This window comes from Gobio gobio (assembly GCF_949357685.1).
Source record: "Gobio gobio genome assembly, chromosome: 23".
Taxonomy (NCBI): domain Eukaryota; kingdom Metazoa; phylum Chordata; class Actinopteri; order Cypriniformes; family Gobionidae; genus Gobio; species Gobio gobio.
Genome location: NC_137119.1, coordinates 24,116,086 through 24,133,744, shown reverse-complemented (window position 1 = coordinate 24,133,744; position 17,659 = coordinate 24,116,086). Strand labels below are relative to the sequence as shown.

General features: G+C 36.2%; 1 protein-coding gene across 1 annotated transcript in view; it reads right to left on the bottom strand.

The window, feature by feature from the left end:
* tpk1 (thiamin pyrophosphokinase 1) overlaps positions 1–17,659 on the bottom strand; it is a 90,194-nt gene that overhangs the window by 24,675 nt on the left and 47,860 nt on the right. The window contains exons 5-7 of the mRNA XM_079805680.1: positions 12,087–12,159; positions 8,880–8,975; positions 3,739–3,885 (exon numbers count right to left, since the gene is read on the bottom strand). Coding sequence (XP_079661806.1) covers positions 3,739–3,885; positions 8,880–8,975; positions 12,087–12,159 — 316 coding nt within the window. The remainder of the gene's footprint in view (positions 1–3,738; positions 3,886–8,879; positions 8,976–12,086; positions 12,160–17,659) is intronic.

Here is a 17,659-nt window from a genome sequence, read left to right as displayed (position 1 = left end):
AATACAATTTTTAAATGCATTTCATTTTTTATTTATTTTATGGAATTCAAACTCAAAAAATACCAATTAACATAATAATAATAATACAATTTAATTGTGATGGATATTTGGTGAGCTATATTCTGTATGAAGTTAATATATAAATCACTCACTTAAATATTGAGTAATCAAAAAAAACTTTTCTCGCAATATCTTCAAATATACAGTACACAGTCGTGGTCAGAATTATTGGCACCCTTGGTAACTATGATTAAAGATGTCTGTAAAAATAAATCTGTATTGTGGTCACATTATGAAATAAATGCTTTTCTCTAAAACACGTTGGCCACAATTATTGGCACCCCTAGAATTTTTTATGAGTAAGATATCTCTGAAGCATATAACCATTATTACTTACATTTTTTAGCATACCAGGGTGACTAGGAACATGAAATTGTCTAGTTATGATGTATTGTTTCACAGGAGAATAAATATGGAAACACAAAGGCCAAATTCCCTTAATCATTCATCACAATGAGTAAAACCAAATAATATAGTTCTGATGTGCAGCAAAAGAATGTTGAGCTTCACAAAATAGAAAGTGGCTGTAGGAAAATAGCTAACACCTTGAAAATTCACATTTCCACCATCAGGGCAATAATTAAGAAGTTCCAATCAACTAATGATTAGGGGTGGACCGAAATTTTGGCCGCCGAAAATGGCATTATCGGTTTCAGGCCGAAATTTAAAAAAAAGCAAGAAAACGTAAACCGAAAATGAATGTCATCCGCCCCTCCCATATGTGCGCAAACGCTTAGGTTTCATTCACGGTCGAGCTGTTATCCAAACGATATATATTATATATATATATATATATATATATATATATATATATATATATATATATATATATATATATATATATATATATATATATATATATATATATATATATATATATATATATATATATATATATATATATATATATATATATATATATATATATATATATATATATATATATATATATATATATATATATATATATATATATATATATATATATATATATATATATATATATATATATATATATATATATATATATATATATATATATATATATATATATATATATATATATATATATATATATATATATATATATCGTTTTTAAAAGAAGCCATTTTCGGTTTACGTTTTGGTTTTCGGGCAAGTGCATCCGAAATTTTCGGTTTCGGCCCAGAATTTTCATTTCGGTGCATCACTAATGATGTTAAGAATCTGCCTGGAAGAGGACATGTGTCTATATTGTCTAAATGCACGGTGAGGAGGAGAGTTTGAGTGGCCAAAGACTCTCCATCACAGATGGAGAATTGCAGAGATTAGTTGAGTCTTGGGGTCAGAAAGCCTAAAAAAAATTCAAACATCCCCTACATCACCACATGTTGTTTTGGAAGGTTTCAAGAAATAACCTCCTCGCTCATCCAAAACAAAATCTAGCATATTCAGTTTCAAACACGACTGGAATTTCAAAAGGGTTCTGTGGTCAGATGAAACTATAAAAAGAGCTTTTTGGCAGCAAACCCACCAGATGGGTTTGGTGCAAACAGGGATAAAAAGTACCCCATGCCCACAGTTAAAAATACAGGGCTGGATCTTTAAAGTTGTGGGCCTATTTTTCTGCTGGAGGTCCTGGACATCTCGTTCAGATACATGGCATCATGGATTCTATCAAATACCAACAGATAAAAAATCTAAACCTGACGGCCTCTGCTAGATATCTTATAATGGGCCGTGACTGGATCTTCCATCAGGACAATGATCCAAAACAAACATCAAAATCAACACACAAATGGGTCACTGAGCACAAAATGAAGCTTCTGCCATGGCCGTCCCAGTTCCCTGACCTGAACCCTATAGAAAATGAGTGGGGTGAACTGAAGAGAAGAAGCACCAACATGGAGCTGGGAATCTGAAGCATCTGGAGAGATTCTGTGTGGAGGAATGATTTCTGATCTCTTGTCAGGTGTTCTCCAAACTCATCAGGCATTATAGAAGAAGACTCAGAGATGTTATCTTAGCAAAAAGTATTTAATAAAAGGGTGCCAATAATTATGGCCAACATGTTTTGGAGAAAAGCATTTATTTCATAATGTGATTTACTTTCAATTGTTTTACTTCAATGAAAGGTTCGATTTTTGTGCATTTTTTTAATAAAAGATAAAAAGGATAAACTATGCAGATTTATTTTTACAGCCATCTTTGATCATATTTACCAGGGGTGCCAAAAATTCTAACCACAACTGTATATGCAATGGAACACAAAGGTCTGTGTTGTTACATTCTTCAAAACATTCTTTTTTTTGTTCCACAGAAGAAAGAAAGTCATACAATTTTGGCACGACATGAGGGAAGTAGATGATGGCACAATTTTCAATTTTGGGTGAACTACTCTTTTATACCTCTGTGTCGTCCTCAAACAAAGTTATATGACTTCATAATATATGGAATATAGTATGCTAGTCTATAGTATATGGCCTTTTTAAATCTTGAAAGCTCATGTACCGCGATCGTTGTACCTGAATGGAATAGTGTGACCAGTACATTCCTTAAAAGTCCAATGCCAAACTATCACTCACCATTTTAAACCAGTCTTGACCAGCTGGTAGTTTCTGAATTCATTATTAGTGTAATATCAAGCAATAATGCCAAGAAAGACTTAGACTTTGCCAAGAAAGAAATACACAGATATAAATCCTCCAACTTTCTCACCTGCAGAGGCACTGACAACCAACCATTTGCAATGTTGTTCTCAGCTCTCACTTACAAACAACAGTCTAGTTCAATATTGTGATGATTTCAATTATCACATTTCTAAAGTGGTGTGTTATCAATATATGAACTTACTTAAAAGTAAGATGAATAATGAAGCCTACAAAATTACAGATACTCTCGAAAATTGCTTGGATGTTATGAGAACTATTCTGTAAGGCATAATTACCACCTCCTACATTTGGCAAGTTAGATGCTATATATAAATGCAGATGTTTTATTTTAATCTTAAAGTGAGTTGTGCAAACTTCAAAGTTTGACTATTCAAAAACTAATTCCGATCTGTCTCTGGAAAGCCAAGAATAGCAGCAAACGAATGCTGCACAGAACTTCATGCTTTATAAGTCTGCTTTATGGGGGACTGAAACAGTCAAGGACATTTTTATATAGACTGAGATGCATTCATTTAAATTTCTTGCCCATTACAACAGCCGATAGATTTAGATTCTCACAATCATCTCAATGTCTTATATGCTCTATGAAATATTCTCGTACAGAATGCAAAGTAATGCGGAGCAATTCTGTAAGGTTTTCTATTAGTCAAACAAGATTACGATGTCCTACAAACTTAAAAACAAGGGCTTTGCATGCGGTGTTATTTCTAAAACATCATAAAATACACACATGCATCTCTCACATGCTTTTATTTGCTATTTTTGGGTATAGTACTATTGTATGAAAATGTTGACAATGCATACAGCGGCAATTTCTTTTGTATTTTTAGCAGTAATTCAGAGCTTTTGACCTTTTAAAAGTGCACAAACAGGAAAAGACGGAGAAGAGACAGCAACGTGTCTCTGCAGTTGTTAATTGCTTAATATCACATTTGATCATTAAGAGCCGCAATCAGGATGTCAAAAGCACACAAGTGCAAACACTGATTAGCACATGCTAATGAGAGAGAGAGAGATAAGTGTTTACCTCTTGGAGAAGGAAGGCCAGAGAACAGTCTTGTACAACCACCACAGGCAAATCTGTCATTTTTTGGGCATGAAACAAGGTCTCCAATGTGGCCATGATCTGGTCGAAGCGGCCTCCAAGACCACCCAGTGTTACGATGGTGTCTATCTGCAAACAGATGAGTGGCAGGTAAATCATTTAATAAATTAACCAATGAACAATCAGATTAACAGACGAATGAGTGATTCTGAGAGATGTTTTTCAAGTGCTGTTGCACAAACAACTGAATGAACAAGCAAACTAACAAGATGAATGAATGAGCAAATGAATGATTGTGGGAGAAAAGCAGTAGTACTTCAGGATATATGTTCTTAAAGTGCTGCACAAACAAATGAACAAACAAACAAACAAACGAATGAAAGAATGTATGAGTGTGTAAGAAGTGGATATTTATTTCTTTATGCAACTCCAGAATAAATGTTTTAAAAGTGCTATTGCACCAACAAAGAAACAAACTAATGAATTAATGAAAATACAAACAAATCAGCGATTTTAGGAGCAAAGCAGTGGATTATGATATATGTAACTCCACGATAAATGCTCTTAAAGTACTGTTGCAGAAACAAACGAATGACCAAACGAACAAATGGATGAATGAACAAATGAAGACCAAACAAGCAAATGAATGAGGGATTGTGAAAACAATTGAACAAAGAAACAAACAATGAATCAACAAATGAATGAATGTATCAACAAATGAGTGAATGTATCAACTAATTAATTAATGAATCAACAAATGAGCGAACGAACAAATGAATGCACTCATTCAAATTGATTAATAAATCAGCAAATGAGCGTACAAACGTATGAATGAACGAAGGAACGTAAAAACAAACGAATGGACGAACAATTAATTTGACAATCAGCAATTGTGGAAGCAAAGAAGTGGATAACGATTTTTTAAGTAATCCCAGAATGAATGTTTTAAAAGAGCTATTGCACCAACAAACAAACAAACAAACAAATTAATGAATTAATGAACGACATGACAAACAAATCAGCGATTTTAGGAGAAAGCAGTGGATTATGATTTGTGTAACTCCAGGATAAATGTTCTTAAACTGTTCTCAAACAATGAATCAAATGTATTAATGAATCAACGAATTTTTTAAACAAATAAAAAAATGAGCACACAAATGAACGAACGAATGAATGAATGAATGAATGAATGAATGAATGAATGAATGAAAAAATCTGCAATTGTGGGAGCAAAGCAGTGGATATTTTTTTAAGCAACCCCAGAATAAATGTTTTAAAAGCGATATTGAACCAACAAACGAACAAAAATGTTTTTATTCATTAATTAATGTATGACAAGACAAACAAAGCAACAATTTTTGGAGCAAAGCAGTGGATTATGATTTATGTAACTCCAGGATAAATGCTCTTAAGTACTGTTGCACAAACAAATTAATGATCAAACGAATAATTGGATGGATGAACAGATGAATGAGCAAACAGGCAAATGAATGAGGGATTGTGAAAACAACTGAACAAAGAAACAAACAATGAATCAACAAATGAATGAATGAATCAACAAATGAATGAACGAATCAACAAATGAGCGAACAGACGAACGAATGAATGAATGGATGGACAAACAAATCCACAATTTTGGAAGCAAAGAAGTGGATAAAGATTTTTTAAGCAACCACAGAATAAATGTTTTAAAAGCACAAATGAATGAATGAACGAACAGACAAACAAATCGTGCAAAGCAATGGATGAAGGCTGTTTATGCAACTCCATGTTTTAAAAGTGCTCCTGCGCCAACTAGTGAACGAAATAACAAACAATGAAAGAACAAACGTACAAACGAATGAGTGCTTGTGGGACGTAGATTCTGCAAGTCGAGGATAAATGTTCTGAAAGTGCTGTTGCAAATTTGCACTGTAGCTTTTTCCTTCCCACCGCAGCCAAAAAATGATGTGTGTCTTCACTAAACAACAGAGCCATACATTATGGAGAGTATTCCGAGGGAACAGAGTGGACTGGAAAACGTTGACTTGGCAGAATGTCTTTGATAGTTGCTCCCGGGACCATTTGTCTGACTGCTGCAATGTACCTATCACCCTGTGAGATCCAACAACTCTACGAGACAAAAAAAAAACCTCTTTAAAATGCACAGAGGGTAATCAACATCTCACTGCCAGCCCCCACTGGCTCGTTTAAATAGCGGGACTTATGAGACATCTGACACATAAATTGTTCACGTTACAGTGCCTCTGTAATTATGTGGACTGATTGCAAAACTTTTTTAAAAAGCGAAGCAGAAATGATATGTTCACAACTTGTACTTGGAATCTGAGGTCAATGTATGTCTTCACATTACCTGCAAAGTTTAATGCACCATTTCAAACTTTCTCATGATGACAGCTCAAATTTGGGTTATAACCAAGCACAAATCAGAGACACCCAGACGAAAAGTCTCACAGAGCCATTTTTGTAATTATTGGCATAACATCTGGTCCACTTTGCAACTTATCCTGTCCAAGAACTGATCAATTAGATATGAAGAACTTGTAAAACAACCAACCACAGCTGTCTTGCCGTTTTTGGTGTGCAACATACACTCACCTAAAGGATTATTAGGAACACCATACTTATACTGTGTTTGACCCCCTTTCGCCTTCAGAACTGCCTTAATTCTACGTGGCATTGATTCAACAAGGTGCTGAAAGCATTCTTTAGAAATGTTGGCTCATATTGATAGGATAGCATCTTGCAGTTAATGGAGATTTGTGGGATGCACATCCAGGGCACGAAGCTCCCGTTCCACCACATCCCAAAGATGCTCTATTGGGTTGAGATCTGGTGACTGTGGGGGCCATTTTAGTACAGTGAACTCATTGTCATGTTCAAGAAACCAATTTGAAATGATTCAAGCTTTGTGACATGGTGCATTATCCTGCTGGAAGTAGCCATCAGAGGATGGGTACATGGTGGTCATAAAGGGATGGACATGGTCAGAAACAATGCTCAGGTAGGCCGTGGCATTTAAACGATGCCCAATTGGCACTAAGGGGCCTAAAGTGTGCCAAGAAAACATCCCCCTTACCATTACACCACCACCACCAGCCTGCACAGTGGTAACAAGGCATGATGGATCCATGTTCTCATTCTGTTTACGCCAAATTCTGACTCTACCATCTGAATGTCTCAACAGAAATCGAGACTCATCAGACCAGGCAACATTTTTCCAGTCTTCAACTGTCCAATTTCGGTGAGCTCATGCAAATTGTAGCCTCTTTTTCCTATTTGTAGTGGAGATGAGTGGTACCCGGTGGGGTCTTCTGCTGTTGTAGCCCATCCGCCTCAAGGTTGTGCGTGTTGTGGCATCACAAATGCTTTGCTGCATACCTCGTTTGTAACGAGTGGTTATTTCAGTCAAAGTTGCTCTTCTATAAGCTTGAATCAGTCGGCCCATTCTCCTCTGCAACAACCATGCCACACTCAAAATTGCTTAAATCACCTTTCTTTCCCATTCTGACATTCAGTTTGGAGTTCAGGAGATTGTCTTGACCAGGACAACACCCCTAAATGCATTGAAGCAACTGCCATGTGATTGGTTGATTAGATAATTGCATTAATGAGAAATTGAACAGGTGTTCCTAATAATCCTTTAGGTGAGTGTATATCCAACAGTGCATTATTGTCGATGAACTGATCGGCTGAGACACCGAGATTGGGGTCAACACTTTAAAACAAGCAGATACATAAACATTTCAAGCTGTAGTAATGCTTTAGACATTGAAAGACTGACAGAGAATCAAATGACCTCACTCATTACCCTCGGCGCTAAGCTTAGTCACTTCTAGAAGTGTTACTTGTCTTTTGTGAGAGCTTAAAAGACACAAAAGGTAGCGCTGAGATACAGAGGGGAATATAAACACAATAGGAAAAGCTAGAAGGCCATAGTATGCATGTAGATTGAGCTTGAGGCTCGTATATTGGTAAAACTCTGGAGTGTCTGTGACGGTGATGGGCATCTCTGTGAGGACCAACAGACAGTCTGACAAGCCCAGAGCTCAGACTGGGGTTTAGAGGAGGAGCAGACAGACACACACACACACAATATCCATACAAAACCTCTTTGACAGCTCCTGGAGGATGTGAATTCACACTGAAGCTGCGGTGTGAGCTCACCTTTTTATGTTTGACAGGTTAAAAAAAAGATAAAATGCAAACCGCGATCCTTCTAACTCCGTTCTCACAATGATTTTGAGTTTCCACTTTTCTTTCCATTGTAACGTACTCATCTCCATACTTAGATTTTGTGTTCTAGTACACATATTCCCTGCACCTCAGCTTGGCAGAGCAACACACTTTGATATGGAATCCCAAAGGCCCAGTTTAAGCCTGGTAACATTCATTTCAAATGTTTTCTGTGATAAGACATTTATTTTAGGACTGCATGCATCATTAACTATGTCAGTCTCTGTGGGTTTTTTTTTTGGAAAAGCTCATTGAAAAGGTTTTTTTTTTTTAAGCCTTGAAGTGCAATTAACTGTATTGAATTTGCACTCGTAGTGTATGTCAAATATTAAAAGTATATATATTTTTTAAAAACTGTACTTGCAGATAATTGGCGGATGAGCAGATAATAAGCAGCGGATGGTGTCCCACTCGGTCTAAAATAGTCTGAGTATAAACACTTATTATAGGAGTACATTAGAGATTCAGGATAAGACAAAAACATGTTTGGAAGATGGACTCATGATGTACTCGCTCGTTATATACATTTCTGTACATTTTGAACAAAGAAAAGTTACACTTATCTTATTGGGCCGATAACTATAACATTAAAAACGGACATATATTGGTCGAAACCAATGTGGTGGACGATACTGTACTGTATATCGTCCATCCCTAGTTTTTATGCTACAGATGCAAAGTGGTCACGTGTTTCTCACTACCACCGAATGTGGTTTTAGTAATACAATCACAAAACACGGATCGCTTGTGGTCTGATCACCTGAGATGGATATTAATCCAAGGTGCAAATGGGGTCAAAAAGTTGGGGAGCGGGTCTGAAGCATAAGAGAGAAACATCCAGACAGACAGACATAGAGAGATACAGCCGAGGAGAGATAGAGTCCAACCTGCAATTTCTGTGCTTTGATCTCCTCCACCATAATGGCCAAGCACTTAGTGAAGTCTGTCAGATCCTGGTCTGGCGTTTCCATTAGCTTGCAGTTCTGGATAAAAATAAGTGAAATTGGAAGACAGTATGTGGATAGCTGACAAATAAAACAGAACTTTTAAATCAACATCAAGAATTTTAGTAAAAGATTATATGAATGTCAAAATATGAATGCTGTAATTGGTCAATACCTTTTGCATAATTTTTACACACATTTTATTTTAATACAATCTAGTTATGTGTTAAGCGGCAGATTCAGCAAAGGATTCATGCAAATCAAGGAACGGTGTAAACGTAATGAGCGTTATATTACTTGCGGCATGCAAATAGTATCTATAATGAGCCTAATTTACATCGACAGGAGGAAAAAAATAATTAATTTACATAATCTCTGCACATTTATTTCCTCTTAAACATCATAGAAGGATGTTTGTGACAAAAAAATGCATGTTTGGGCTAAAGTATTGTGAGGAAAAAGTGACACACTGTTTAACAGTGTTATCGACCACTACAAAATATTAAAATATTTCAGAATTTGATGTGACCAACAAAATCAGATCAAGTATTTTAATAAAAAAAGGAGTTAAAGGGAAATACAACAGCCTCTCAGATTGTAAAAAAGTTCAGAAACTTTAAAGTTGATACACTACAGACTGCCTTCTGGCTTTTTGTCTGATTGCACTTTGTGTTTTGTAAATGGGATCTCTTGCTGTGGGAATTCTTTGAGTGTCAGGAAGGGCAGAGGTGAACGTTGCTCATTTTCAGTCTCAGTTCCCTCGTACTGCTGCACATACATGGCCGTCGCAGGTGACTTCTCAATCGCAGCAGGTACCACAAAACCCTGCATCCAAACGTCAGCCAAGGAGCTTGTTTCTGTTCTTTTCTTTATCCTCCACAGAGCATCACTCTAGTTTTTTATTCCTTTTCAAACCCATTTAAATTCAGGCGTCATGGTCTGTCAAACTTCGGTTCCCCCAAAAGCCGCATACACCGGCTTAGGAGTGACATAAAAATGCATGTATGCAGGATTATAACAATGCAAATAACCTCTGGTACTCATTACTTAGCAGATGGTTTTCATTCAAACTGACGTACAGTACACTAATTTCAGAGACGGTCCCACAGGAGAAGAGTGCAGTTAAGTGCATTGCTCAAGGGCACAGTGGAGACCTCTCTGTAACACTTGACTTCACAGGTTCACCAGCTTTGTTAAGAGCTTTAGCCACTAGACTGATACCACAGCACACTGCACCTTTCCAGAATGACAGGAAGTCAGTGGTGTGAATCTGTGAAATCTACATGACTTGAGGAAGTGAGTGGCAGTAAAAGGACAAAATAGGAATCTCAATCAGAAAGTGTTGTCGGCCCAAGTTTGTGTGCCAGATAAATAATATTGCAAAAGAGCTTACATTAATATTTAACAAATTTCTATATCAGGACAAGGGATTTTGGAGAATTGATGGATATACAGTATTTATACCAGAGGCTCTCAAAATTGTTTGTCATACTGAAGTACAAAAAGTACTTAAAAATCAAACATTGAAATTCATTTATATTACGATGAACTTTATAGGCTAAGTATTATGCAGAATTATAAATATGCAATAGGTTGAATAACCATTTAGAAACCGAAATTGTTATTTTTCCTCTTGAATTTCAATGGTTTCATGCTCTAGGCCAGTGATTTTCTAATGTTTTGATATCAAGGATCCCCAAATGATGCTATGATACCAAAATATAGAAGCAGCTATACATTTTAAATGTACAAATACTTTGTACAATACCCAATTATACTGCATGCAGTGTGTGAAATTAAAAGACCATATGTTTCCAAAATTAAAGGGTTAGTTCAGCCAAAAATGAAAATTAGCACATGATTTACTCACCCTCTGGAGGAAGCTAGATATTTTACTTTATAAAGTTTTAAATATGGATATTTTTCTTACACAAACGCATCGCTTCGCATTAGAAGGCCTTTATTACCCCCCGGAGCCGTGTGGAGCAGTTATATGGTGGATAGTTGCACTTTTATGGACTTCAAAAACGACAATTCACTGCCATTATAAAGCTTGGAAGTACCAGGACTTTTTAAATATAACTCTGATTTTATTCGTCTGAAAGAAGAATGTCATATACACCTAGGATGACTTGAGGGTGAGTAAATCATGGGCTAATTTTCATTTTTGGGTGAACTAACCCTTTAAAGAATGACCTTATTCTCATTATAGCCGAAGCAAATTATTAAAACATTTTCTGGAAATATTACTAATTTCATTATAAATAATTTCATAATTCTTAAGATTAAGAATAAAAGAATAAAATAATATATAAAATAATAATATCATTTTTTACGTTAATTACTTACGTTAGTTAATTATTTATTATATATTTTGTAGTGCTGTCAAATAGATTAATTGTGATTAATCACATCCAAAATAAAAGTTTGTGTTTACTGTTTACTTAATATGTGTGTGTATCTTGTATAATTATTATATAAATACACACACGTGATTGTATATATTTAAGATTTTGTTTTATATATATATATATAAAATATTTATATTTACAGGTGTATATAATATAAATTATATAAAAATATAAACAGTATATACATGCAAATATTTCTTAAATGTGTGTGTATTAAAATATACATAATTATACACAGCACACACACATATATTATGTAAACACAAACTTTTATTTTGGAGGCGATTAAATCGCGATTAATCAATTTGGCAGCACTAATATTTTGTTAATATATTATTTTATCACATTAACTTTGAAAGCCCTAAAAACACTTTAAACCAAACATTTTAGCCTTTTTTTTTTTATCCTCCTGGCAGTCCAAAGTTTGACTGGAACTATCTTTAAAGCCAACAACTAAAATATGGGAAGTAATGCTATGCTGAACTATGTCATATGGTTAATCAAATGGTAGATATTTATCACTTCATTGAGCATTTTAGCAACGATAATGACAGAATAACTGCAAATTGTTTTGTATATCTTTAACTTTAATGATTTGGATATAGGAATAATCCTCAAAACAACTAGAGAGATAGATAGCACAAATGAGTAAAACAAATGAAGCATGTGAAAACATATGGACATAAAAAGAAAGTAAGAGAGACATCACGAGAGAGAGTCCCAGAGAGAGTAAGCTTACCTTTTCTGTGTAAAATGCCTTGACCTCTGGCAGGATTGAATCAAAGTCTCCATTTATGTAGTCTGGGAGAAAACTTCATGGGAAGAGAGAGAGAGAGAAACTGATGTGAGAGAGAGTGGGAGAAGAGGGTGATGGGTAAAAAGGCACAATTTGTCCAGCCATCGAATCCTTTATTCATGTTAAATGAAGGTGCGTCTCTGACATGGGCCATGGAAAGCTTCAGTGACAGGACCCCACTAGAGCCATTCAACACCTGCCAGTCAAAGCACTATCTGTCCACAGACATGACAAAAGCGACATAGACAGCCTCTTGACACAGTAAGGGGTTGAGAGAATTGATGCACACTGTGCCGTTGCCGTATACCTCACCCCAAACTTTTGTAACATAGATTTACGATATATATGGAGGCAATGACAAGATTTTCTTCGCTCAGATGGGCAGAGTATTCATTTTGAGAAAGGCAGATCATGTTGCGGCTTCTTTCGTTTTATTCCCAGAGAGAAGAAAGGCAGCGTGGATATCGGTAGGCATTAAAGCATAAAGACTCGATGTTATGATTTCATGGTCCACCGGGTAGTGCATGTAGCCACTGAATGAGCAGAGATGCGATGCCGAGCTGGTTTAAGAATAACACTCCAGCGGATTAAAGGTGCACTATCTTCATCTCACGGCTGAATCTGAGGCCCGACGAGGAGAACACCGGCTGTGTTAAAAACAGGTTGTGTGGGAAAAAAAGCCAGTCCAATGACACCAAATTGACACTAAGCTTGCTAAGACAAGATCAGTTTCACTACCGTTTCCGTTTTTAAAATGAATTATTCATTTAGTCCTTTTAAACAACAAATAATAGGAAAACAAGAAATGCAATTCTGTTTGTAATGAGTTTTTACAGTCTTTTTAGAGGCAGCATAAATGGAATCTGATTCTTGGACTAAACTATATATATATTAAACAACAATACTAAACAAACATTTTTAATAATTTCACTGAAAAAATCTATAACTAAATAATGTCATGAAATAGAGGTTGCACAGACTACTTGAATTTAATGTTCTGCCATGACGCTTTAAAGGGTTAGTTCACCCAAAAAATGACTCACCCTCATGTCGTTCCAAACCCCTAAGACCTTCGTTCATCTTCGGAACACAAACAAAGATATTTTATTAGTAACTAAAACCCCCAGCTTCACTATTAGTAGAGAGAGATCCTGCCAGGTAGAATCACTAATGCATTTATATAAATGTATTCTTTACTGTGCTACTATGCATCTAATTTAGAGCAAGCAGAAATCTGTGAGAAATATAACGACCTGAAGACAAAAGAATTTATAAAAATAAGCAGTTATGTAGGAGCGATAACCTTGTGGGCAGTGCTGTGTCATATGCCATAGCTGCACACAAGCCAACCCGTGTTCAGTCTCAGGCTCTCAGCTCGAGGTTCAGGCTTATTTGTTAATTAATGGTGTCATCAGCGAGTAGTCAACGGTAACTCGACTGTCATCACACATAAATGTCAACTTTAAAAAGAAGTCATGAACAACTATAGTCAGTAATGAAACTGATTAGTCTCTTAGTTGGAAGCTTTATGTGTTTGATTCACTAAAAATAACTGATTCAAAAGAGACATTCGTACAGGATTTGGAGTAGACATCTAGCACTGCATGTGTTTAGTTCACAAAACGAGTACACACGGTATGTTTTTTATTCACAGGAACGGGCTAATACGAGTCATTTGTTCAGGAATTGGACTACACTGATCACGGTGTCTGCTTTGCAATGTAGATTCAGTAGCACTGTTACACCGTTATTAAATACTAGTTCAGGAAACTGGCAATAGAACATTCTGTCCGTAACAGTGGAAAACCATTAATGGAAGCGTTAAATGTAAATATAAAAGTGCATATCAAGCATATTATATCATGTTAAAGGGTTAGTTCACCCAAAAATGAAAATTCTGTCATTAATTACTTACCCTCATGTCGTTCGACACTCGTAAGACCTCCATTCATCTTCGGAACACAAATGAAGATATTTTAGTTGAAATCTGATGGCTCTGAAAGGCCTCCATTGGCACAATGCACGGTTCACTCTCAAGACCCTTAAAAGGTACTAAAGACGTCGTTACAAAGTCCATCTCACTACAGTGGTTCTAAAATAACTTTATGAATCGGCGCCAAACTGCTGAAATTTGGCGATCCAAACCGCTCATTCGACTCACTGATTCATAACGCTTCGAAGCTTCATGAGACCGTGTTTTGAAATCGTCATCACTATATAAGTCGTTATTTAGGGTTTTTTTGCGCACAAAAACTATTCTCGCCGATTCATAAATTTATTGTAGAACCACTGTAGTGAGATGGACTTTGTAACGACGTCTTTAGTACCTTTTAAGGGTCTTGAGAGTGAACCGTGCATTGTGCCAATGGAGGCCTTTCAGAGCCATCAGATTTCAACAAAAATATCTTCATTTGTGTTCCGAAGACGAACGGAGGTCTTACGGGTGTCGAACGACATGAGGGTAAGTAATTAATGACAGAATTTTCATTTTTGGGTGAACTAACCCTTTAAGATTCAACGTGGTTATAATTTGTGCACCTACTAATTGTATTATAAGCCCCTATTAATCTTTCTGCCAAAAAAGTTGGATCATCTAGAACACTTCTGGCTTTGATCCAGGGTTCAATGTGCGAGAAAAAGCAATTCAAAGCAATGAACAGTTTTAAAGTTTCCTGTTGTGTGCTCTCCAACAGACTCCCCGTTAAACACGAAACCATAAATAACCCTCAGCAGTGACAGTTCTGCGGCCACATTAAGGTGAAGCTAAATGAAACCTTTCCTTTTGACATTTTATCAGCAACACAGCTCCTTCCACCGCAGAGCTCAAATTGGAGGCAAAATACACCTCTTTTACATTCAAATTAAAGTGTCACTTAAAGTTAATCGTAACGCAGGGACTATACCTCGTTGGAAAAGAACTCGATTTGGACCGGCACAGAGAAAATTTGAATTAAGAATTGAAGTAATTCCAGAAGGTCAAAACCAACGCCAATGGGAGAACCTGAGATCAGACACCCTGTCGCATCAGATGCTTCATTCATTTTGTCACAGCCCAAAGAGACTAGACAGACAGACGAGATCACAGTTATCAGGCTGGCTTCCTTGTTTTTTCCTTGTTACACACTCTAAAATAACATCAATGAGGATGTGGCGAGGTGAAAATTGGGCTCCCAAGTGACATTCAAGAACAAAACTTGTATTTTGATGCAGCCTCTCTTTTCTAATAAGTGATGTGACTGTTCATCAACAGGGGAGCTTCGTATTGGCTTCATTTCGTGCAAATTCCGCTCTATTTTTTTCGTCAATAAGCCCACTCAGGACTTAAATAACAGATCGCCTGCTTTATGCCTGGCAGATTCACACACCCCTCAGAAGTCCCCTCAAGAGACCTCTTCAGCTGTTGCTTCATTACAGGCAGTCTGGTGAAATCATAAAGCCGCCCCTCCTGAGTGGATCATCTAAACAGACGATCAGCTTTTGATTATGCCTCAGAGTTCATTCTCGACTTCTTCACAATCAGCAAAGGTCACACAAGTACTTTCGAAAAACTACAGCTGCACAATAAGTACCGAGCTGAAGTACTGTATATTACTGTGCATCCATAGTTGACGTACCCTGTGTCCGGATAAGCGCACTGAACTTCCCTGCTTCATATTATGCATAGTCACAGTAATAATTTTACCCCTATTGGCTGAAGTCTCTGATCATTTAGTACAACCTTAATAGATGCACATTTCCTTGTTGGTTTACTTTTTTTTAGTAAGCATTATTACTTATTTCATATGTGGTAGACAATCATAACAGAAGTAATTTGCATATACAAAAAAGAACAGACAAAAAAACAAGCTATTTAATTGTAAGAGAAGTTTTTTAGTTCTAAATCACAGCAAAACAATCTAAAATATTAATATGTGTAACATATTTCACCATAAGTCACCTGATCCTTCAGAAATTTCAGAAAAATCATTCTAATATGCTGATTTGCTGCTCAAAAAACATTTCTTAATTTCTTATCAATGTTGAAAACAGTTGAGCTGCTTAATATTATTTTAGCACTGTGATACATTTTTTTAAGCCTAGAAATCTAGACGCACCCTAGCACCCTAGCTTATTTGCAGCCAGGGCGTCTAGCAACCGTTGGCTTGCGAGCTGGAAAAAACAAACTCTAGTCTGGCCAATCACATCGTGTATAGAGTCGGTGGGCGGGCTTAACATAATGACGGCAGAGTTGCAGCGGTTCCGCGTGCTACTTGTAAACAAAGAAGCTGGCGAACAGCAGTTTTTCGAATCGGCTTTGGCCGTGACTCTGGAAGACTTGGAGTTAAGCTTTTCTTTGAGAAAAGAACGGGACTGAAGTCATTCTTAAGAAAGGAAGATGTGTTCGGAGTTTTGCCGACCGGATATGGCGAAAGTTAGCTCCGCTTCACCTTCTTCGTTGCTCTGGTTAGTTGTAGCGCTATCCTATTGCGTGCAGAGGGAAAGACAGCCGTTTATCCCACCCCTTGGATTGAGTCATGCCAATGGTGTGTTCCCAGACCCAACATCTTGATATGGATGTGGGTCTGGCTTGTCAGGCTAAAATCTTTAGGATTTCTTGATAAACAGAAAGTTCATAAGATCAGCTTTTGTATCAATGTAAATGGCTTTACTGTCACTGTTGATCAATTTATGCCTTCTTTCTTGCTGAATAAAAGTATTAATTTCTTTCAGAATAAAATTAAATATATAATATAAATAATATAGTGAAAAAGTGACATGAGGTGAAGACCAAGTATGGTAACTCATAATCAGAATTTGTCCTCAGCATTTAATCCATCCAAGTTAGCACGCACACACATTAGGAGTAGTGAGTAGTGAACACACACTGCAAACCATGGACACACACACACCTGGAGCAGTGGGCAGCCATTCACTGCAGCGCCTGGGGAGCGATTGGGGGTTAGGTTACTTGCTCAAAGGCACCTCAGTCATTTCCTGCCGGTATTGAGAATCAAACCTTCGGGTAACCAGTCTGACTCTTCTAAAAATTAGACCATGACCTATAAATATAAATTACATACATATATGTTTATATAATTTGTATATAATTTATAAAATATATTAATATAATAATATAATAATAATAATAATAATAATAATAATAATAATAATAATAATAATAATATACAGCTGAGGTCAGAATAATTAGCCGCCTTGGTAAATATGATCAAAGATGGCTGTAAAAATAATTAGTAATGCATTGTTTATCCTTTTGATCTTTCATTCAAAAAAATTCACAAAATCTAACCTTTCATTGAAGTAAAATAATTGAAAGTGGGGGGAAATCACATTATGAAAGAATTGTTCATGTGTAAAATATCTCTGAAGTATAGTCCCATTCATTTTTACATTTTTTAGCACACTAGGAGAATGAAATTGTCCAACCATGACTTCTTGTTTCACAGGAGTATAAATATAAGGAAACACAAAGGCCAAATTCCCTTAATCATTCATCACAATGAGAAAAACTAAACAAT